Source organism: Leucoraja erinacea, chromosome 3 (genome assembly GCF_028641065.1).
Source record: "Leucoraja erinacea ecotype New England chromosome 3, Leri_hhj_1, whole genome shotgun sequence".
NCBI classification, from domain to species: Eukaryota; Metazoa; Chordata; class Chondrichthyes; order Rajiformes; family Rajidae; genus Leucoraja; species Leucoraja erinaceus.
In genome coordinates, this window is record NC_073379.1 from 27,397,446 (window position 1) to 27,419,739 (window position 22,294).

At 42.7% G+C, this 22,294-nt stretch overlaps 1 protein-coding gene across 7 annotated transcripts in view; it reads left to right on the top strand.

Moving 5' to 3' along the window:
• nek1 (NIMA-related kinase 1) overlaps positions 1–22,294 on the top strand; it is a 166,353-nt gene that overhangs the window by 135,319 nt on the left and 8,740 nt on the right. For all 7 annotated transcript variants that reach the window (XM_055632331.1, XM_055632334.1, XM_055632335.1 and 4 more), the window contains 2 exons: positions 14,752–14,885; positions 21,919–22,051. In XM_055632331.1, coding sequence (XP_055488306.1) covers positions 14,752–14,885; positions 21,919–22,051 — 267 coding nt within the window. The remainder of the gene's footprint in view (positions 1–14,751; positions 14,886–21,918; positions 22,052–22,294) is intronic.

Sequence of the window (22,294 nt, forward strand, 5' to 3'; positions counted from 1 at the left end):
CATAGCCACTTCTGCGTTGTCTTGGCTATGTGTGAGGGTAGTTGTCCTGTTGGAAGGTGAACCTCCGCCCCAGTCTGAGGTCCAGAATGCTCTGGCGCAGGTTTGCATCAAGGATCTCTCTGTACTTTGCTCCATTCATCTTTCCCTCGATCCTGACTTGTCTCCCAGTTCCTGCCACTGAAAAACATCCCCATAACATGATCCCCACAAGCTTCACCGTGATGAGCGGTGCCTGGTTTCCTCCAGACGTGATGTTTGGCATTCAGGCCAAAGAGTTCAATCTTGGTTTCATCAGTCCAGAGAATCTTGTTACTCATGGTCTGAGAGTCATTTAGGTGCCTTTTGGCAAACTCCAAGCGGGCTGTCATGTGCCTTCTACTGAGGAGTGACTTCCGTCTGGCCACTCTACCATAAAGGCCTGATTAGTGGAGTGCTGCACATATAGTTGTCCTTCTGGAAGGTTCTCCCATCTCCACAGAAGATCTCTGGAGCTCTGTCACAGTGACCATCGGGTTCTTGGTCACCTCCCTGACCAAGGCCCTTCTCCCCCAATTACTCAGTTTGGCCAGGCGGTCAGCTCCATGGAGAGTCCTGGTGGTTCCAAAGTTCTTCCATTTAAGACTGACGGAGGCCACTGTGCTCTTCGGGACCTGCAATGCTGCAGAAATTGCTTTATACCCTTCCCCAGATCTGTGTCTTGACACAATCCTGTCTCGGTCTACAGACAATTTCTTTGTCTTCAAGACTTGGTTTTTGCTCTGACATGCAATGTCAACTGTGGGACCTTATATAGACAGGTGTGTGACTTTCCAAATCATGTCCTATCAATTTAATTTACCACTAGTAGACTCCAGTCAAGTTGTAGAAACATCTCAAGGATAATCAATGGAAACAGGATGAACTTAAGCTCAATTTTGAGAGTCATAGCAAGGGGTCTGAATACTTATGTAAATGTGATATTTCAGTTATTTCTTTTTAATTACTTTGCAAAAAATTCTAAACACCTGTTTTCACTTCTTCATTCTTGAGTATTGATGATAAAAAAAAATGAATCTAACCCATTTTAAAATAAGGCTGTAACGTAACAAAATGCGGAAAAAGATAAGGGGTCTGAATACTTTCTGAATGCACTGTATATGGTGGGCCGAAGAGCCTGGTCGTTTGCTCTACTATAGTGTTTTATTAGTTATTACCTACACTCACTCATGTGCTCATGTAGCTAAGGTTTACTTTGCCTTTTGAGTTTTAATTCCCTATTTATCTTTTGGTCTTGATTTTTTTTGTATTCTTGCAGCCTTCTGTCCAGCTACTTTCCTTTTCCACAACTTTTCTTTAAGTATCAAGTTATTCCCCGCCTTTTTTTAGCTTGCCACAAAATTCCTCTTGGAATTTTGTTTCTGGTTTAAATGTATCCTGTGTATTCTGAAAGAACCCTTTAAATGTCTGCCATTACATTTCAACTGACTGATGCCTTAAGCTAATTTGCCTCATCATACCTGAATAATGATGGAGAAAATTATTTTTGTATTTCCCTGCATAGAAAGAGGCCATTGGACTAATTGAATCTATGCCCCAGCTTAAATACATGCTTATCACTCCCACTCTTCCAATTGTTTTCCTATAACCTATCTGCGCAGTGGCACAGCAGTAGCATTCACAGGTCCACAGACCCAGGTTCGATCCTGACTATGAGTGCTGTCTGTACGGAGTTTGTATGTTCTCCCTGTTTTCTTCGGATGCTCCCTTTCCTCATACGTTCCAAAGATGTGCATGTTTCTAGGTAAATTGGCTTCTGTAAGCTGTAAAAATTGTCCCTCGTATGTTGGATAGTGTTTGTCTATGGGGTGATTGGGTTGCTCGTTGGTTAGCACAGACTCGGTGAGCTGTATATATAAAGTCTAAATCTGTTATTGGCCAACTTCCCCGCCCTCAATTCTTCTGCCACCTACAGCAGTCGGGACAATTTTCAGAGGTCAATTAATCTAACAACGTGTCTTTGGGATATAGGAGGAAGCTAGAGCATCTGGAAAGGACTTGCATGGTCACAGGGTAAAAATTTCAAACCGATAGCATCCAAGACCAGAATCATTCCTGGCTGCTTGGAGCTGAGCGGCAACAGTTCTATCTGCTGCTGCACCATCCTCCAATAAACTACACTAACCCATTAAATATTGGCCTCTTCCTCAATATTAGACAGTCGTTCATGCCTCTTCCAGATTGTTGAATTGTTTTGGCCACAACTTTAAGAAGGACATTTTAGGATGAGGAACAGTAAGATGAGGAACTAGTACTCGTACTAGTAGGATGAGGAACATAGAAACATAGAAATAGGAGTAGGCCATTCGGCCCTTCGAGCCTGCACCGCCATTCAATATGATCATGGCTGATCATCCAACTCGGTATCCCGTACCTGCCTTCTCTCCATACCCTCTGATCCCCTTAGCCACAAGGGCCACATCTAACTCCCTCTTAAATATAGTCAATGAACTGGCCTCGACTACCCTCTGCGGCAGAGAGTTCCAGAGATTCACCACTCTCTGTGTGAAAAAGGTTCTTCTCATCTCGGTTTTAAAGGATTTCCCCCTTATCCTTAAGCTGTGACCCCTTGTCCTGGACTTCCCCAACATTGGGAACAATCTTCCTGCATCTAGCCTGTCCAACCCCTTAAGAATTTTGTAAGTTTCTATAAGATCCCCTCTCAATCTCCTAAATTCTAGAGAGTATAAACCAAGTCTATCGAGTCTTTCTTCATAAGACAGTCCTGACATCCCAGGAATCAGTCTGGTGAACCTTCTCTGCACTCCCTCTATGGCAATAATGTCCTTCCTCAGATTTGGCTACAATAATACAATTACATTGCTGAACTCGGAGTCCTGCCGATAGATTTCTCCGGTCCATCTGTCCCCTTTGTTTAATTATTCTGTATTTTTTTTTGATTATTCTGTATCTTCTCTCTTTCTATTTTTTTAAATTTCTTTATGCACAACTACTACGGACTGACGCAAAACTGCATTTCGTTGTACTCATACTTGTATTTGTGCGATGACATTAAAGTTGAATTGAATTGAATTGAATTAACCCTGGTTGGACAGCGAAATGAGGAGAAACAGTTGCACAATCTCGCTTGTAGCTTATATCTTCCAAAAAAATCCCGAAATAAGTGATTTGTTCGCAGTGGTGGCAAAATAAATTTTCTTTTGTGAATTTGTCATATTCATAGATTTAATCTGTTTTGGAGTAATTTGTCGAGGCAGCGTAAGGTGTAAATGGAGTCAATGGAAGGGAGGTTGGTTTATGTGATGGTCTGGGCTGCATCCATAATTCTCTGCAATTTCTTGAGGTCTTGGATGGAGCTGTTCCCAAGCCATGTTGTGATGTATCCCCATAAAAAGCTTTATACGGCGCATCTGTAGAAGTTGGTGAGTGTTGTTGGGGACATGCCGAACATCTTAATCCTTCTAAGGAAGTAGAAGCGTTGGTGTGCTTTCTTGGTCATTGCTTCAATAAGGGTGGTCTAGGACAAGTTGCTGGTGATATTTGCTCCTAGGAATTTAAAGCGTTCAACCACCTCTACTTCGATGCAAACCGGGGTATGCGTTTGCTTGGGTAATAAAGCCTGTCAAGTAATATGCAAGAAAGTTTGATTTAAGATACCAATCTGATGGGATCAAATGCTGAAGGTAAACAAAAAATGCTGGAGAAACTCAGCCGGTGAGGCAGCATCTATGGAGAGAAGGAATAGGCGACATTTCGGGTCGAGACCCTTCTTCAGCATTGTCGGGGAGGGGGGGTGGGAAAAAGAAAGGAAGAGGCGGACACAGTACGCTTTGTGGGAGAGCTGGGGAGGGGAAGGAGGAAAAAAGCAAAGGCTATCTAAAAGTAGAGGTTCATACCGCTGGGGTGCAAACTACCAAAGGGAAAGATGAGGTCAAAGGCTGACATCAGTTTCAAGGGGACATTCGGTTGAGTTTTAAATACGATGAGATTCAGATCCAATGAAAATCTTATTTGCAGCAGCATCGCAGGCACCTAGATTCAGACAATACATAAAAACATAACTTGTACATAAATTACTCATTCTACAGGATAGGGAAAGAAAAAGACTGTATTAAAAAAAAAATGAAGATTGGACATGAGTGCAAACAACAGTTAGAAAACAAGTCCATGGTAGTGCAAGAGGTGATCTGTAGTGTCCTGTTGCAGAGGTAGGATTAGGGTTGTGAAGGTCGGTTCAAGAACCTGATGGCTGTAGGAAAGTACCTTCCTGAAACTGTAGTGTTCAGTTCTGGGCACCATGTTATAGAAAACATATTGTCAAGCTTGAAAGGGTTCAGAAAAGATTTACGAGGATGTTGCCAAGACTAGAGGGTGTCAGGCAGCATCTCTGGAGAACATGGATTGGTGTCATTTTAGGCCGGAACTCTTCTTTAGACTGGAGGGAAAGAAAGCTGGAAGAGCGCAGGGGAGGCAAATAATAGGTTGATACAGGTAAGGAGGGTTTTTTGAGAAGCAAATGGTTGAACAACGGCCAGAGATGAAAAGGCAGGAGGTGTACGACAAAAGGATTGAAGGGTTGCGAATTGTAAAACTAGAGGAAGGAATGTAGGTGGACCACTCAGCAGATCAAAACCCATCTGTACAGAGATAAACAGACTTAATGAATCAACCCAATTGCATAACCTGTATTCATTTTCTTTATTTCTCTCTCTCTCTCTCTCTCTCCCCACAGACACTGCCTCATCTGCTGAATATTTCTAGCATTTAGCTTATTATGATTTACTTTCTTCAGCATTTGCTTTTTGCTGTTCAATTTGACATAGCCATGCAGGCAGGCTCGCATGACGTTGAATCGAGAATCCTTTGAGAAAGAAGGAACTGCAGATGCTGGTTTACAAAAAGAACACAGATGTGCTGGAGTACCTCAGTGGATCAGGCAGCAACTCTTGAGAACATGGATAGGTGACCCTTTGAGTCGTAAGGGTCCAGACCTGAAATGCCACCTATCCATGTTCTTCAGAGATGCTGCCTAACCCGCTGAGTTACTCCGGCAGTTCTGTTTTTTGTTAAATGAGAATCCTATGAATTGGTTGACTCTGGTTCAATATCACGCTAGTGAAACACTGTCAGATGTGATTGTGATTGATAATTACTTTCCAGCTGAATCACCAGTTATTGGACTTTTTGTTTGGTGATGTCACCATTTTGCCCCAATGAAGCGTCAGGAATGATGACCTTAGGGTGGAATCTAATGCTGTGTGTACGGTCAAGTGATAATTTTCAGAAAATTAGAGCATAGAGAAAAATGTGATGCTATAATGGCAGAATGGAGGGAAAGAGGAATTGTGGTATCACATGGAGTTTCATACACCTTTGAGTCTTTGCCATCATAAAATAAACATTATTTTGGTAAATTCAAAGTAATATGGATAATAACAATATCGACTGAATAATGATATCAAGTGGTCAACTTTATTTGTCACATACACATACAAGATGTACAGTGAAATCAAAGTGGCAATGCCTGCGGGATTGTGCAAAAACTACAGAACAGAACCAGAATCCAATCATGAGCTGCATTCCTCACAGTAGTTTATCACTCCCTTCTGTATATATTTCCTGTGACAGACTCAAAGGTCCTAATCCTGACCAGTGTGGAATGGTGGCAGGTGAAGCACAAACAAGTGATTGGGCTGCTTGTCTGAACCAAACTAAGTGGCCAGTCTATCCATTGGAATTAAATGTCATTCTGACACTTCTACAGTAAGTTATGTTTGTCGATGTGCTGGTACCTCAAGGTTTCACGGTCAAGGTCAGTTTTTTGTCACATGTACCAGTTAAGGTACAGTGAAATTTGAGTTACAATACAGCCATACTAAGTGAAAAGCAACAAGACGCACGACCACATAAAAGTTAACATAAACATCCATCACAGTGGATTCCACATTCCGTATTGTATCTCTGTCCCCACTGTGGCCTAACATCATGTGATGGAAGGCAATAAAGTTCAATTGTCTTCCTCTGTTCTCCCGCGGTCGGGGCTATCAAACCATCCTCAGTCGGGGTGATCGAAACTCCTGCGTCGGGGCAGTTGAAACTCTCTCCGTGGCATGGAGCTCCCGATTCGGCCTTTTCTTACCAAATGCCAAGGGCTTCAACGATGTTAAAGTCACAGACCCCATGGTTGGAACTTTGATCCCTGGCATATGGATCGCAAGCTCTGTGATGTTAAAGTCCCGCAGACACCCATGGCTTGGAGCGCCGGGTCGGTCTCCAGCAAAGGCCGCCAACTTCACGATGTTAGGCTGCAGTGGGGACAGAGATACGATACTGAAAAAAATCACATCTCCGTCGAGGTAAGAGAAAGATAAAAAGTCCCCCCCCCCCACATGAAACAAACCAAGGAACACTAAAACACTTTGAACACATACTAAAAATTACAAAAAGAAGAAAGGACAGATTGTTGTCGAGGCAGCCACCCAGTGTACTTGCAGCAAGAAATAATTATCCCGCTACTGGTCTCATAGTCCGGAAACATGGACTGATTATTTAGCGACCCAAGTTCAAATCCCACTGCAGTTCTTGGAGAATTTGAACGCAGAAAGTTTATTCTATATTTAATGAGGTAACCTTTAGCACTAATGATGATCTTGTAGCTAACATCCTTTTGAGAAGAAAATGAATGCTGCCCACTCTGGCCCAATTGTGATTCCAGATCCATTCTAATGTAGTGTGGAATGTCCACACTATTGAGGGGCTGTGTGATATCAATAATAATACTGGCCTGCCAGTGTCGCCTTCATCTCAAAGAAAACTAGTTGAGCCCACTTTACTGATCAGCCTTTTTAGAGACTAGAAAAGAGTTAATATGGACATGTACTAGCATATAAGGGTGGAGCATCTTCCTGCAGCTCTTGTGCGTTGAACACGAGAGTGAAATAGTCATATTAACATTTTTAGAATTAATTTTTCGAATTAGAAACATGTAGCCAGTGAAAATATTGACATTGTTGATTTACAGAGACATGGCTACAAGCAGAAGATGAAGAGTTGAAGCTAAGCTGGTTTAACATGTTTCGTAAAGATAGAGCTGGTAAGTTAGTTAGAGTATGAGTATGATGGACTAGAGAGACGACAGGTATGGAACTGGAGGTGAGTATGGCTGCAGAAGAGGGAGATTATCTACAAGTGACGAGGTTAACAGGAGTAACAGTTTGATAACCAATTTCTATCACCATCCCTTTACAAATATTTAGAAGGAAAGTTACAGGAAGGATCTCCCAGAAGTGGTGAGATGGAAGGGAGTGGTGCAGGCATAACAGTTTCTCCTCAGATACCAATGACTGGTTCTTAACTGGGAAAATGCTGCATTATATTTAGTTATCGTATGTAGATATTATATGGAGATATCGGTGGGGGCGCTGCAATGGCGGCAGCCCTGTCAGCAGCGTGTTAGTTTTTTCAACTTTTTTTATTTTTTTTTAGTATGTTTTAAAGTATGTTTTTAATGTTTCTTTGTGTGTTTTGTGTGGGGGGTGGTGTGGGGGGGTGAGGGGGAAACCGTTTTGGCCGCCTCCTCCATGGAGAGGCGACTTTTTCCAGGTCGCCTCCCCCGTGGCCTAACAGCAAGGATCGGCGCGGCCTTTCCCGGAGACGCGCCCGGGGCTTCAGCGGCGGGCGCAGCGTGGACTCTCGGCGTGGAGCGGGTGAGCCCTCGCTGGAGGGGAGCGCTCCGTTTCGCTGGCCCGGGGCAGCCGGCAGCCTGAAGACAGCTCCAGCTGGCGCGGCGTCTACAGCCCGGGATCCCTCATGGGGGACCCGGGGGAAGAAGAAGCCATCACTGCCGGTCTGCGGCCAACTTCTACCGCGGGCGCGGTGGCGACTTACCATCACCCCTGGAGGGGAGCTTTGACCGCCGGCCCTGCGGTCTGCGGAGCTTCTGGCTGCGGCGCGGCGGGAACTTTAAACTTTAAATCTCGACCGCCGACCTGCGGCCTACACCAAATTAAAGCCGCGGTCTCTGGTGGGGAAGAGTCGATCCTGGACTTACCTGGACTTGTAACTTGTCCTTTTACCATCTGGACGCCCGCAGCAACGGCTGCAGAGGGTTGAGGTCCCGACCACAGGGGAAAATGGAGGAGGGCTAGCCAAATTGTGTGCCTTCCACCACAGTGATGAATGCTGTGGTGGATGTTTATGTTAAATTTTTATTGTGTTTTTGTGTGTGTTCTTTATCATTGTACCGGTGCTGACATATTCATTTCACTTGCACTTTATGGGCAATGTGACAAATAAACCGTATTGTATAGTTACAGTTAACCCTCGTTATAACGGACCACAGGGAGCAGAGAATAATGTCTGTTATTGCCAATTGTCCACTATAACTGAGTAAATGGGGTGAGTTTGTAGAGTGCCCTCCATAATGTTTGGGACAAATGTCCATCATTTACTTATTTGCCTCTGTACTCCATAATTTGAGATTTGTAATAGAAAAAAAATCACATGTTTTTATAGTGCACATTGGCAGATTTTATTAAAGGCCATTCTTATACATTTTGGTTTCACCCTGTAGAAATTACAGCTGTGTTTATACATAGTCGTCCCCCACCCCCCACCCCCATTTCAGGGCACCATAAGGTTTGGGACACATGGCTTCACAGGCGTTTGTAATTGCTCAGGTGTGTTTAATTGCCTCCGTCATGCAGGTATAACTCAGCACCTTAATGCAGGTATGACTCAGCACCTAGTCTTTCCTCCAGTCTTTCCATCGCCTTTGGAAATTTTAATTGCTGTTTATCAACATGAGGTCCAAAGTTGCGCCAATGAAAGTCAAAGAAGCCATTATGAGACTGAGAAACAAGAATAAAACTGTTGGAGACATCAGCCAAACCTTAGCCTTACCAAAATCATTAAGAAGAAAGCGAGCACTGGTGAGCTTACCAGTCACAAAGGGACTGGCAGGCCAGGGAAGACCTCCACAGCTGACAGAAGAATTCTCTCTATAATAAAGAAAAATCCCCAAACACCTGTCCGTCAGATCAGAAACACTCTTCAGGAGTCAAGTGTGGATTTGTCAATGACCACTGTCCGCAGAAGACTTCATGAACAGAAACACAGAGGCTACACTGCAAGATGCAAACCACTGGTTAGCCACAAAAATAGGATGGCCGGGTTACAGTTTGCCAAGAAGTACTTAAAACAGCAACCACAGTTCTGGAGAAAGGTATTGTGGACAGATGAGACAAAGATTAACATATCGGAGTGATGGCAAAAACAAAGTATGGAGGAGAGAAGGAACTGCCCAAGATCCAAAGCGTACCACCTAATTTGTGAAACATGATGGTGGGGTGTTATGGCCTGGGCATGTATGGATGCTGAAGGTACTGGCTCACTTATCTTCATTGATGGTACAACTGCTGATGGTAGTAGCATAATGAATTCTGAAGTGTGTAGACACATCCTATCTGCTCAAGTTCAAACAAATGCCTCAAAACTCATTGGCTGGCGGTTCATTCTACAGCAAGACAATGATCCCAAACATACTGCTAAAGGAACAAAGGAGTTTTTCAAAGCTAATAAATGGTAAATTCTTGAATGGCCAAGTCAATAACTCGATCTGAACCCATTGAGCATGCCTTTTATATGCTGAAGAGAAAACTGAATGGGACTAGCCCCTAAAACAAGCATAAGTTAAAAGATGGCTGCAATACAGGCCTGGCAGAGCATCACCAGAGAAGACACCCAGCAACTGGTGATGTCCATGAATCGCTGACTTCAAGCAGTCATTGCATGCAAAGGATATGGAACAAAATATTAAACGTGACTACTTTCATTTACATGACATTGCTGTGTCCCAAACATTATGGTACCCTGAAATGGGGGGACTATGTATAAACACTGCTGTAATTTCTACATGGTGAAACTAAAATGTATAAAAATGACCTTTATTAAAATCTGACAATGTGGTGCACATTGTCAGATTTTAATAAAGGCCATTTTTATACATCATTTATTTATTTGCTTCTGCACTCCACAATTTGAGATTTGTAATTTAACCACATGTGATATTTTTTCTATTACAAATCTCAAATTGTGGAGTGCAGAAGCAAATAAATAAATGATGGGTCTGTACACTATTGGAAAAACAACCAATACACTAAACAAGATTCCAAATAAACAGGAAAAGACACAAAAAAGTCATACTTTAAACATTGTAAATACATTTCATTTACATTTTGTCAATATGAACGCACACCTGGGTTGCAACAGATTTTGACTGCTATATCCAGAATCTTGTAAAGAGGTCTGTAACAACGAGGGTTGATTGTATTGTTTTCTCATAAAATATTAACTGTTTTTCTCTCACCACAGATGGTGTATAACCTGCCAAGCACTTTATCTTATTTTACCATTTATTGCTCCTTTTGGTACTGGAATGAACAATTGTCCTAAAATGCCTTTTTGTAGGGCTAATGGACTTGAAGTGCACTCAATGTTCTTTCAGTGAATCTGCCAGTCAGTTTGCATAAACAGCAACACAAAGATAAATTAATCTTTTTTTCTGTTGTTGTTGTTGCTCTGCTTCTGTTATGGGAGAACTGCTGGGTGGCACAGAGTGGAAGCTACCTGCTGCCGCTGGAATGGTGTGAGCAGTAGAGGGAAGGGGAGCCTTTGCATAAACGTCATAGTCATAGAGTGATACAGCATGGAAACAGGCCATTCGGCCCAACTTGCCCACAGCGGCCAACCTGTCCCAGCTATGGTAGACAAATGCTGGAGAAACTCAGCGGGTAAGGCAGCATCTATGGAGCGAAGGAAATAGGCAACGTTTTGGGTCGAAACCCTTCTTCAGACTGATGTGTGAGTGGGGGTGGGGGGGAAGAAGAAAGGAAGAGGTGGAACCAGTGGGCTGAGGGAGAGCTGAGAAGGGGAGGAGAAAGTAGAGACTACCTGAAATTAGAGAAGTCAATGTTCATACTGCTGGCGTGCAAAGTGCCCAAGCGAAATATGAGGTGCTGCTGCTCCAATTTACAGTAGTCCTCACTTTGGCCATGGAGGAGGCCCAGGACAGAAAGGTCGTATTCGGAATGCGAGGGGGAGTTGAAGTGCTGAGCCACCGGGAGCTTCGGAGGGAGGAGGAGAACTTCTTCAAAGTAGGCATACTTTGAGGAGATTTTGCAGTGGAGTAGACAAAATGTTTAAGAAGGAACTGCAGATGCTGGAAAATTGAAACAACACCACCAACAACAACAACAGAAAATCGAAATGTCCCAGCTATGCTAGTCCCACCTGCCTGCTCTTGATCCATATCCCTCCAAACCTGTCCAATGTATGTACCTGTTTCTTGAATGTTGGGATAGTCCCTGCCTCAACTATTTCCTCTGGCATCCTCATCTAAAAGTAATTTGGATAAATATATGAGGCAAGGTTGGGGTGATAGGTGTCTCCAAAGGTGATCATTGTGCAGTTTGCTTAATATAACATCCATGGTCAGTATAACAGCATAATGTGCCTAGAGACTTTAGAGAGAAATACTTGGAGCTAGAGAAGATCAAGTGGGATATGATGGTGCAGTATGTGAGGTCTTGCATGAGCTCAAAGTACAGTGGTAAGTTGTAATGTTTAAGAAGGAACTGCAGATGCTGGAAAATCGAAGGTAGACAAAACTGCTGGAGAAACTCAGCGGGTGAGGCAGCATCTATGGAGGGAAGGAAATAGGCAACGTTTCGGGTCGAGACCCTTCTTCAGCCAAGTTGTTAAGTGGAAACTTGTACCACACAAATACCAAATAAAGCAACTGTTTTTTTTATAAAACCCCAGCCGATTAGCTAATATCCTTTCACATTCTGGTCAGCAAATGATTTTTTGGGAACAGCTCCATCCGTGACCGCAATAAATTGTGGAGAGTTGTGGACATAGCCTAGACCATCACACAAACCAACCTCCTTTCCATTGATTCCTTCTGCACTTCACGATGCCTCGGCAAGGCCACCAGCATAATCAAGGGCCAATCTCACTTTGGACACTCCCTCTTATCCCTTTCCCATACGGCAAGAGGTACAGAAGTGTGAAAACGCACACCTCCAGATCCAGGGACAGTTTCTTCCCAGCTGTTATCAGGCAATTGAACCATCCTATCACCAACTCGAGAGCGATCGTGACCTACCATCTACCTCATTGGAGACCCTCTGACTATCTTTCATCGGACCGTATCTGTATACTGTGGACAGCTTGATTACAATCATATATAGTCTTTCCACTGACTGGACAGCAAGCAACAAATATATTTTTTATTGTGCCTTGGTACACGTGACAATAATATTAAACTAAACTAAACCTGCTTTTGAAATCCCACAAAAATATCCAATCAAACAAACAAGTGACTGAATTATAACATGCCTCAAACCAACAAAATGTGTGACTTTAAAATGTTTTTATTTTTGCGGTGTCCAGTGGGAAGTGTGTAAGTATAATTTCAGTTATCTGCCAAACATCTGTCCATTCCTTGCTCCTAATTCTGCCTTTCCGAGTTACTAGTAAATCAGTTTTACAAGCTCAAGACCAGTGGCACCATATTATTTTAATCATTGCCCTTAAGATTTTGAATGTACTAATAAGATTTATCCTGAGTTTGTTATTTTATGGTCTTTACATCTCGAAGGCCTACTCTCAAGCACTGCAAGGTTCCTGCATAGTGCAGTGATTAAAATTATGTGCTTCAAGTATTGCCACATGCAGATCACTCACAGACCATAGAACATAGAATAATACAGAGTAGGAACAAGCCCTCAGCCCACAATGTCTGTGCCCAACATGATGCCACTATCTCTTATCTCCCTGCACACAATCCATATCCTTCCATTCCCTGCATATCCAAGTGCCTATTCAAAAGTCTCTGAAATGCCATTAGTGTATCTGCCTCCACCACCACCACCCCTGGCAACAAGCTCCAGGCACCCACTGTTCTTAAAAAAAAATTAAAAAAAATTGCACATCTCCTTGAAACTTTGCCCTTTCTCACCTTAATGCTATGCCTTCTAGTATTTGATATATTTCCATGCTGGGAAAAAGTTTCTGACTATCGACCCATTCTATAGCTCTGATAATTTTATATACTCTTATCAGGTCTCCCCACAGCATCCAATGGGAGATAAAACCGTTTCTGAGCACAGAACTAAACATGCAGGCAATCCATAAACCACAAGCCCTATTAGAAGGAAGTTTTTTTTCCTTCCAGTGAGTAATGAAATAGCCATGAAATAGATTTTCAGCTGAATCACACAATTCTCATGAGCACTGATATGTGAATAGACAGCTGATTAGCAGCAGGGCTAAAGGTTACAGTGTGATAGCGATAGAAGTGAGTGATTGTTGTGTGCAATATTTTTCTATAACATGAAATGCTGGGGTCATTGTTTCATATGACCTCAGCTTGGAGGACAGAAATGTTCCGTCAGGAGATTAAATGGCTCGAGAAAAGGCTTTCATAAAGTGGAGATTTTGGTGAGAGGAATAGGGTTTGTGAACAAGGGCCTCTTATTGTTGCCAGGACTGTTGCTGAGCCTGCTCAATCTCTCCCTATGCCAGGACTTGAGGGCCTGAGCTATAGGGAGAGGTTAAGCAGGGTGGGACTCTACTCCTTGGCGTGTTGGAGGATGTGGGGTGATCTTAAAGAGGTGTACAAAAGCATGAGAGGAATATATCGGGTAATCACAGAGATTCTCTTGCCCAGAGTAGGAGAGTGGAGAACCAGAGGACATAGGTTTAAGGTGAGGAGAAAAAGATTTAATAGGAACCTGATGAATAACTTTTACGCAAAGGGTGGTGGGTGTATGGAACGAGCTGCCAGAGGAGGTAGTTGAGGCACGTGCTATCTAAATGTTTAAGAAGCATTTAGACAGATATATGGATAGGACGGGTTTAGAGGGATGTGGGCCAAATGCAGGCAAGTGGGACTAGTGTAGATGGGACATGTAGGTCGTTGTGGACAAAATGGGGCCGAAGGGCCTGTTTCCACGTTGTATGCCTCTGACTCTATGACTTCATACAGAACAGTCATTAGAAATATTGACTCTAGGTTCATGTATTGTAATATTGTTTTGCATTTTATGCTGTTACCTTTAAAGAATAATTCATGAAAATAATCAAATAGTTTTGATTGGGATATGTGTTTAAGCTTTCACTGAGAAATAATTTGAATATCCATCTCCAGCAACTACTTCAGTCTGTCCAAAGTGAATAGTAGAATTAAACAAAATATTATTCTGCAGCTGAGGAACGTTAGCCTTCATGATAAAAAGCCATTTATCCAGCAACAATGGTGTTTCTGTCTGGATTACAGTCAAATGTGCTGAACTGTGGAAAATCCCCAATATAAACCACTAGACATTACCCGTAGCTTCACTTGTTACCAAATCTAATCTAATCTCTTAATTTGTCTTTCCTTAATAATCCCCAGCTATTTTATAACTGCAAAATGTTGGCAAATTCACTCTCCTTTTTCCTTTTTGCTGCTAATATCACTGCAGCTACTGTGACATTTACAGCTGTAGACCTGCTGACAGCATGAATGGCCAAAGTACCAATGAATGAAATTTGCAATGGTTTGTAAAATAATCCCTGTGAAATTAAGCTGTCTGCTGTAATTGAGCTACTTTTGAAGTTGCAGGAAGGGGACTGATCTGAATGTGTTTATACAGGTGGGTGACCTTTGTGACTATTGCCTCAAGGTTTCTGCTTTTGCAATTTGTGCAGATGACAGTGAGGAAGATGTTGCGGGTGAAAGTGCCGAGTTTGACAGTGTTTTCAGCAGGCTTGAAGAACTGCGAATGACTCTGGAGCAAGAAATGGGCTTTGAAAACTTCATTGAAGCTTACAACAAAGTTAAGGTGGCTACTTCTCTATATTTCCCTTTGATATAGAATGGCATGGTTTTAATTGCTAAGATGTAGCTTTTGAGTCATCAGTTTTCGGGTTTATTATTGTCACGTGTATTACAATGTGACAACAATAATGTGTAAAAAGTATTTATTTCACTGAGCTACAGAGAAAAGCTTTGTTTATCTATACAATCAAATCAGATAATATTGTAGATGAATACAATCAAGCAAACCCGAATACAATAGGTAGAGGGAAGTTTGCAAAATGTACTTCTCAGCATAGACACAAAGCTGGAGTAACTCAGCGGGATAGGCAACATTTCTAGAGAGAAGGAATGGGTCGAGACCCTTCTTCAGACAGGATAGGGATAAAGGAAACAAGAGATATAGACTATGATGGGAAGAGATAGATAAAAGATATGCAAAAAAGTAACAGATAAAGGAAAAGGGCCATTGTTAGCTGTTTGTAGGGTGAAAACAAGAAGTTAGTGCGACTTGGGTGGGGGAGGGATAGAGAGAGAGGGAATGCCGGGGCTATCTGAAGTGAGAGAAATCAATATTCATACCACTGGGCTGTAAGCTGCCCAAGTGAAATGTAGTGCTTCTCAGCATTGTAGTTCCAAGGAAAAAATCCAGGGTCCTTATTCAGGTAGATTGAAGAATCAAGCAGTATCCTAGCTTTATGGAAGGACCGTTCAGAATCCTTATAACAGAAGCCTTATAACTGAGGTGCACGCTTCCAAGCTTGTGTATCCACGGCCCGATGGGAGTAGGGAGAAAAGAAAATGACCGGGGTGGGAAAGGTCTTTCCATCTTCAGAACTTGAGCATTAATTTTCACAAAATGAGGCCATAAATGCTAATCTTCATAAGATCCATCTTTGGTGTCAGTACCCAGTGACATTGGTTTAAATGTTTTGGTTGCCAAAATCTGATAGTTTATTTCACTGATTCAAATCGGAGACAGGAGAAGATGGTGAGGGGGGAGGGGGGAGAGAAAAATAAAGTGCTTGTTTGATAGTACTTTTAAACATTGTGCTATCGTCCCTTCTTCATAGTTTGAACAAATCCCCAAAAGATGTGAAAAGGGCGACATTTTATTTTCTTGGATGTTCTAATCAATTTAAAGTATAGTTCAAAATTATCCTTACAAAGCCACAAAAGTTGAGTGATCTTTAATTCTCACATGATTCAACCATGATATGTGGCCAAATACAAATAATTGAATCGCTCACTGCAGCCTAGATTGTCAAACCTTAAAGCTGGAATTTTTCAAAGTTAATTCAAGATTTGGTGCAAATTTGTTTATGCACAGAAGGTAAAGCCAGTTAATTATAAGTACTTGATAGGATGGATAGAAATGAATGATCATCTTTGCAAATGAGGTGGGGGGGGAAGGACTTTAATCTTCATAGAGCTGGGATCTTGTGGGACAATGTCAGGAAGTGTTTCTTGACCTGAGGTAGTAGAATTCTGGAAGTCTTTCTCTCATCCTGCTCCCCTCCGCCTCCCCACTACAGAAAAAAACAGTTTTATGACAGTTGAGAATTACGAAGTGGGAGTTGCATTTTTCTGCGCTGAGGGCCTTTGGTCAAGTTGAATTTGTTGTAATATGTACAAGTATGGTTAGGTGTAGGTACAATGAAAATCTTTCTTGCAACAGCATCACAGGCAATGCACAAAAACATAAATAATACATAGATTACACTAATTCTAATTGACATTGAAAAGAAAAGACTACAAAAAGAAGACACGCGTGCAAAACACAATTAGAAGACAAGTGCATAGTAATTCAAGAGGTGGTCCGTAGTGTTTAATTACTGAAGTAGAATTAGGATTGTGCAGGTCGGTTCAAGAACCAGATGATGGTGGGAAAGTGGCTGATGCTGATCCTTGAGGTCAGCAAAAAAGGGCGGCATGGTGGCGCTGCGATAGAGTATCTGCCTTGCTGCACCCGATACCTGGGTTCAATCCTGACTACGGGTGCTGTCTGTTTGAAATTTGTACGTTCTCCCTGTGACTGCGTAGGTTTTCTCCGGGTGCTCCAGTTTCCTCCCACACTGCAAGGACATACAGGGTTGTATGTTAATTGCCTTCGGTAAAAATTGTAAATTGTCCCTAGTGTGTAGAGTAGTGCTAGTGTATCGAATGATCGCTGGTCGGCACGGACTCGGTGGGCTGAAGGGCTCGTTTCTGCACTGTTTCTCGAAGGTCTAAAGAGGGCATGGCCTGGATGATGGTTTAGTTTAGTTTCCAGACACAGCACGGGATCAGGCCCTTCGACCCACCGAGTTCGCACCAACCATCGATCCCCGTAGACTAGAACTGTCCTATGCACTAGGGACTATTTACAATTTTTACCAACGCCAGTTAACCTACAAACCTGTACTTATTTGGAATGTGGGATGAAACCGGAGCTCCTGGAGAAAACCAATGCGGTCACAGAAAGAACGTACAAACTCAGTACAGACAGCACCTATAGTCAGGATCAAAACCGGGTCTCTGACGCTGTAAGGCAGCAACTTCACCACTGTGCCGCCCCTATAGATGCGACTTTTGTAAGGCAGGGGCTCATGTGGATGCTTTTGATGGTGGGGAGTGCTGTGCCTGTGATGGGCATGTAAGATGGAGTAACGATGCAAATCACTCCAAAAAAAATCTATTGGAGCAGCCTCACAAAGCTGAATGGTCTGCTCTTGTTCCTACATTTCCAAAGGGATGAATGAAGACATTGAAACTTGATTGAGGAGACATTTAACGATGTGCTAAATTCTTGTAATGGTGCTGTGGAGTGTGACACATCTTGTTTTAGGCAATTATCAAGTATAAAGAGCTGTGTTTTGAAATTTTTCCAAATAAAATGTTTTGGAGTTTCTCAAGGCGCCTCACGTCAATTGGATGTGATGTTTCAAACCTTGAAACCTTGAAGCAAGATAAAGCAACATGCATGATGTTTACATTAGTTCTGTTTTTTCTAATGCCATTAGGAAAATGATTTGGTAGTTGACGGCATCGGTTTGTATATTAAAGCATTCACCTTCATTTTAAATTAATCTCGGCTCCTTTTAGATTTGTAGATTTGTACAACCTGGAAACAAGCACTTCAACCCCACATCCATTTGCACAAGTTGCTATCAAAATTAATCCTATTTGGCCCATACCCCTCTTAAACCATTACATGTCCCTGTCCAAATGACTTAAACATTTCACATAATCCATTCACGTTCCAAAGACATACAGGGTTGTAGATTCATTGGCTTCTGTGTGGGATAGAGATTAGGGACTTTAAAGATAGACACTTTTCATACCTCTAGTTTCTCACTACCCTGACTCTCAGTTTGAAGAAGGGTCTCAATCCAAAACATCACCTCTTCATTTTCTCCGGAGATATTGCCTGACCTGCTCTTACTCCAGAATTTTTTGTCTATCTTCAGTATGAACCAACCTGAACTCCTTCCTGCACTTCTAAAAGGCATTTACATACGATGTTAATTAATGAACACAACTTTTATGTCAGTGGGTACCAATGTGGTGAAACTAAAGACAGTGTCATTGGAGGCCACTTGGTTCTTCATGTCCAAGATAGCTTTCACAAAGTTAAATTTCAAATAAATATCTAATGCACTGGTCAGATAATGGTACCATGCTTGAGGGTGGAGGAATCATTTGTAAGTTGCAAAATGTGCATCTGGCGCAGTTTTTTCCCCTTTAAATCAACTCCTTCACCAGTTTTCAGTATGGATGAGATGGCCTTATCCTTAAAAGATAAATTTGCTCTGCTTTTCTTTCACTGGGCATGCCTCCAAAATACAAGAACACATGTAATGCTGCCTCATGATGAATTGAACTGAAAATCTGCAGGGCTCACTTGAATTTAGAGATGGATTGGTATGTGATCTGGTACAATACTAACTCTCAGTAATTAGACTTCAAACTGAGAAACCATTTGAGTACCACATTTATCCAAGGAACTGTGTCTTTGAACAGAAACTGGTATACACTGGGAATAGAAAATAAATTAGTTTAGTGGAGAGATACAGCCTGGAAACAGGCCCTTCGGCCCACTGAGTCTGCGCCGACCAACAATAGCCTCATATAATTATTCTATCCTACAGAGATAGGCACAAATTGCTGGAGAAAAGGAATAGGTGACGTTTCAGGTCGAATTCATTGCCACCGATGGTTTAGGATGTGGAGATTGATAGGTTCTTGATTAGTAAGGGCGTCAAAGTGAAGGCAGGAGAATGGGGGGTGTGGGGCAAAAATAGAACAGCCATGATCAAATGTGTCAGTGCCAGAATGGAGCAGTGTCAATGGGCCAAATGGCCTCATTCTGCTCCTATGTCTGATGGTCCAGCAAACCATGATTTTTGTGCCAGCTCCCGAGGTCATGATTTTCAAACAAATTTATTCTCCATCGTCCAGTCGGTACTGCATTAAAGGAAGTGATGAATTTTATCACCGATGTCTGCCTTTGCTCCCAAATTATGAGAGGAGGGCCATGTTTTCCAGGCTTTCGCTGCGGTTATTTTTCCTGCAGTGCATTGTGATGCAGCAGGCTCAGGAAGGCAGAGAACCTGTTGTCTGCCAAATGTTCACTGTGAGGCCAATCCTATGTATGCTTCAGTGAAAGTGTCAGTGATGGCTTGGAGCTCACTCAGCCTTCATTTACATGCAAACGTTTTCATACTTCAGCACAACCACTGAATTTTGTCTGACCTTGGTTCTGGCGTACAGTCACCAGGAATTGAACATTTTATCATTAGTTCTGAAGATTAACGCTCCCATGGGAAATTTAGTGGGGGTTGGGTACAACATTGTAAGATGGCGCACAAGCCAAGCGACTCTTCGTGTGCTGATTACACAAGTGGATCTACAATCACGCATTACAATCGTTCCACTCTTTTAAATCTCTACTCCAACAGCAGCTTTAACTCATGAGAGCAATAGATCGGGTACACACATAGTCTTTTGCCAAGTGTAGGGAAATCAAGAACCAGAGGACATAGGTTTAAGGTGAGGAGGGGAAAATGTAATAGGAACCTGAGGGGTAACCTTTTTGCTCAGAGGGTGGTTGATGTACACAATGAGCTGCCGCTGGAAGTAATTGCGGCAGGTAGTATCACACCGTGTAAGAAACATTTGGACAGGTACATGGATAGGATAGGTTTAGAGGGAAATGGGCCAAACACAAGTAGGCGAGGCGAGTGAAGGGACATGTTGGCCGGTATGGGCAAGTTGGGAATATACAAAAATAGACACCAAATGCTGGAGTAACTTAGAGTCATAGAGTGATACAGTGTGGAAACAGGCCTCGGATTCCTATTAAATATTTTCCCCTACACCTTGAACCTACGTCCTTTGGTCCTCGATTCCCCTACTCTGGGTAAAAGACTTGGCAGAGAAAATTTCTCAATTTTCTCCAGAGATGCTGCCTGGCCCACTAAGTTGCTCCAGCATTTTGTGTCTATCCTGCCAGGTAATACGTGAATGGATATAGGTGAGGGGGGGGGTATGATGTAGGCAGATGGTGGACAAAGGCCAAAGGTGAAAAGGCAGATGGTGTGAGACAAAGGGATGGAAGAGTGGCAATTGTGAAGCTAGAGGAAGGATTGAGTGGGGAGAAATTGGTGCAAGTCCAGGTGGGGCACAAGGGAGAAGGGGAGGGGGGGGGGGGGGGGGGGGGGGAGCGGTGTTGGTAGGGAGAGGATGGGCTTTTGTAGTTATCTAAAATTGGAGAATTCAGTCTTCATACCCAAGCGAAATATGAGGTGCTGTTCCTCCAGTCTGCATGTAACCTCACTCTGACAATGGATGAGGCCTAGTACAGAAAGGTCAGTGTGGGAATGATTAGCATCCGAGAGATTCGGTAGGCCTTGGCGGACAGAGGTGATTTTGTTTTCTCGTTGTCCCTTGCCCTGCTAGCTTTATTGGCTTCCAGTTAACAACATCTTGATGTTACATTTTTTGTAATTATCCAATGTTTTCGCATCTTCCCATTGCCTCACAACCCTTTACTAATTAACAGCCTATTTGACTGGGGTGGCACAGCGATAGAGTTGTTGCCTTACAGCGCCAGAGACACGGTTTTGATCCTGACAATGGGTGCTGTCTGTACAGAGTTTATACATTTTCCCTGTAGCCACGTGAGTTTTCTCCAGTTGTTCCAGTTTCCTCCCACATTCCTAAGATGTACAGGTTTGTAGGTTGATTGGCTTCTGTAAATTGTCCTTGATGTGTAGGGTAGTGCTGATGTACGAAGATTGCTGGTTGGCGTGTACACGGCAGGCCGAAGGGCCTGTTTATGCGCTGTATCTCTAAACTAAACTAATCCCACGACATGATGTATCTCAATGATTCAATGATACCTTATTGACACATGAGCCTAGGTACAGTGAAATGCTTTGTTTTGCAGACAACCCAGTAAAATCATGTAGCAGACCTTACCAGACCAAGTGTTCTGGCACCGACAAGGTTACAAGCATATTTTGTACTCCTCTAATTCTGATCATGTGATCATCTCAAATTATTCATCTGCTAAAGCTCGTTTTACTGGCGATAACGCTGTTAATCATTCTGCCTCAACCTTATTTGCCCCCTTCAGGACAGTCTATAAAGCCTGCAGCTTTGAGCAAGTGTTTGATCATTGGTTCTCGTATCCTCTCGTGCAGCTCGGTGTAAATATTTGTTTGACGCCACACCTCAAGTAGTTTGGAGATGTTTCACTCTGTTGGAGGGTTGTACCAAATGGAAAATAGCTTTTCTTGCATTTATTGGAGATTAAGCACGGTATCTTCCTTCAGCCAGTGAAGCCATCGATGAACTGCACTCCAGTGCAAGTGTGTATCTGTCCTATCTCTGATAACAACAATCAGTCTGAAGAAAAGGCCCGACCCAAAACGTCACCGTGCATTAGGTCACCTGTTCTCCAGCGATACTCCTTGACCCGCTGAGTTACTCCAGCACTTTGTCTCTTTTTAAATTTACTATTTATACCTGTTATATGTTGGAATATTCAAATAAATTTTGTTTTTTTGGACCAGGCAATACATGAGGATGAAGATGAAAACATTGACATAGGCACTCCTATAGTCCAAGTCATTCTGGGTCCTCAGTTTGAGCACTTGTACTCAAAAATCCTCCACCTTGTTATGGCAGATGGAGCTTATCAAGAAGGCAAGTATCTCTTTGTTTCTATTTACCATTTTTGATAGTCGCTTTTGATAGTAACTTTGTAGAGATGGGCAGCGCTTAGACACATGCTGTCTCACAGCGCCATAGATCTGGGATCGATCCTGACCTCGGGTGCTTTCTGCATAAAGTTTGCATGTTCCCCCTGTGGCAGTGTGGGTTAACTCCCACAATCCAAAGACGTGCGGTTTTGCAGGTTAATTGGCCACTGTAATCTGCCCCTAATGT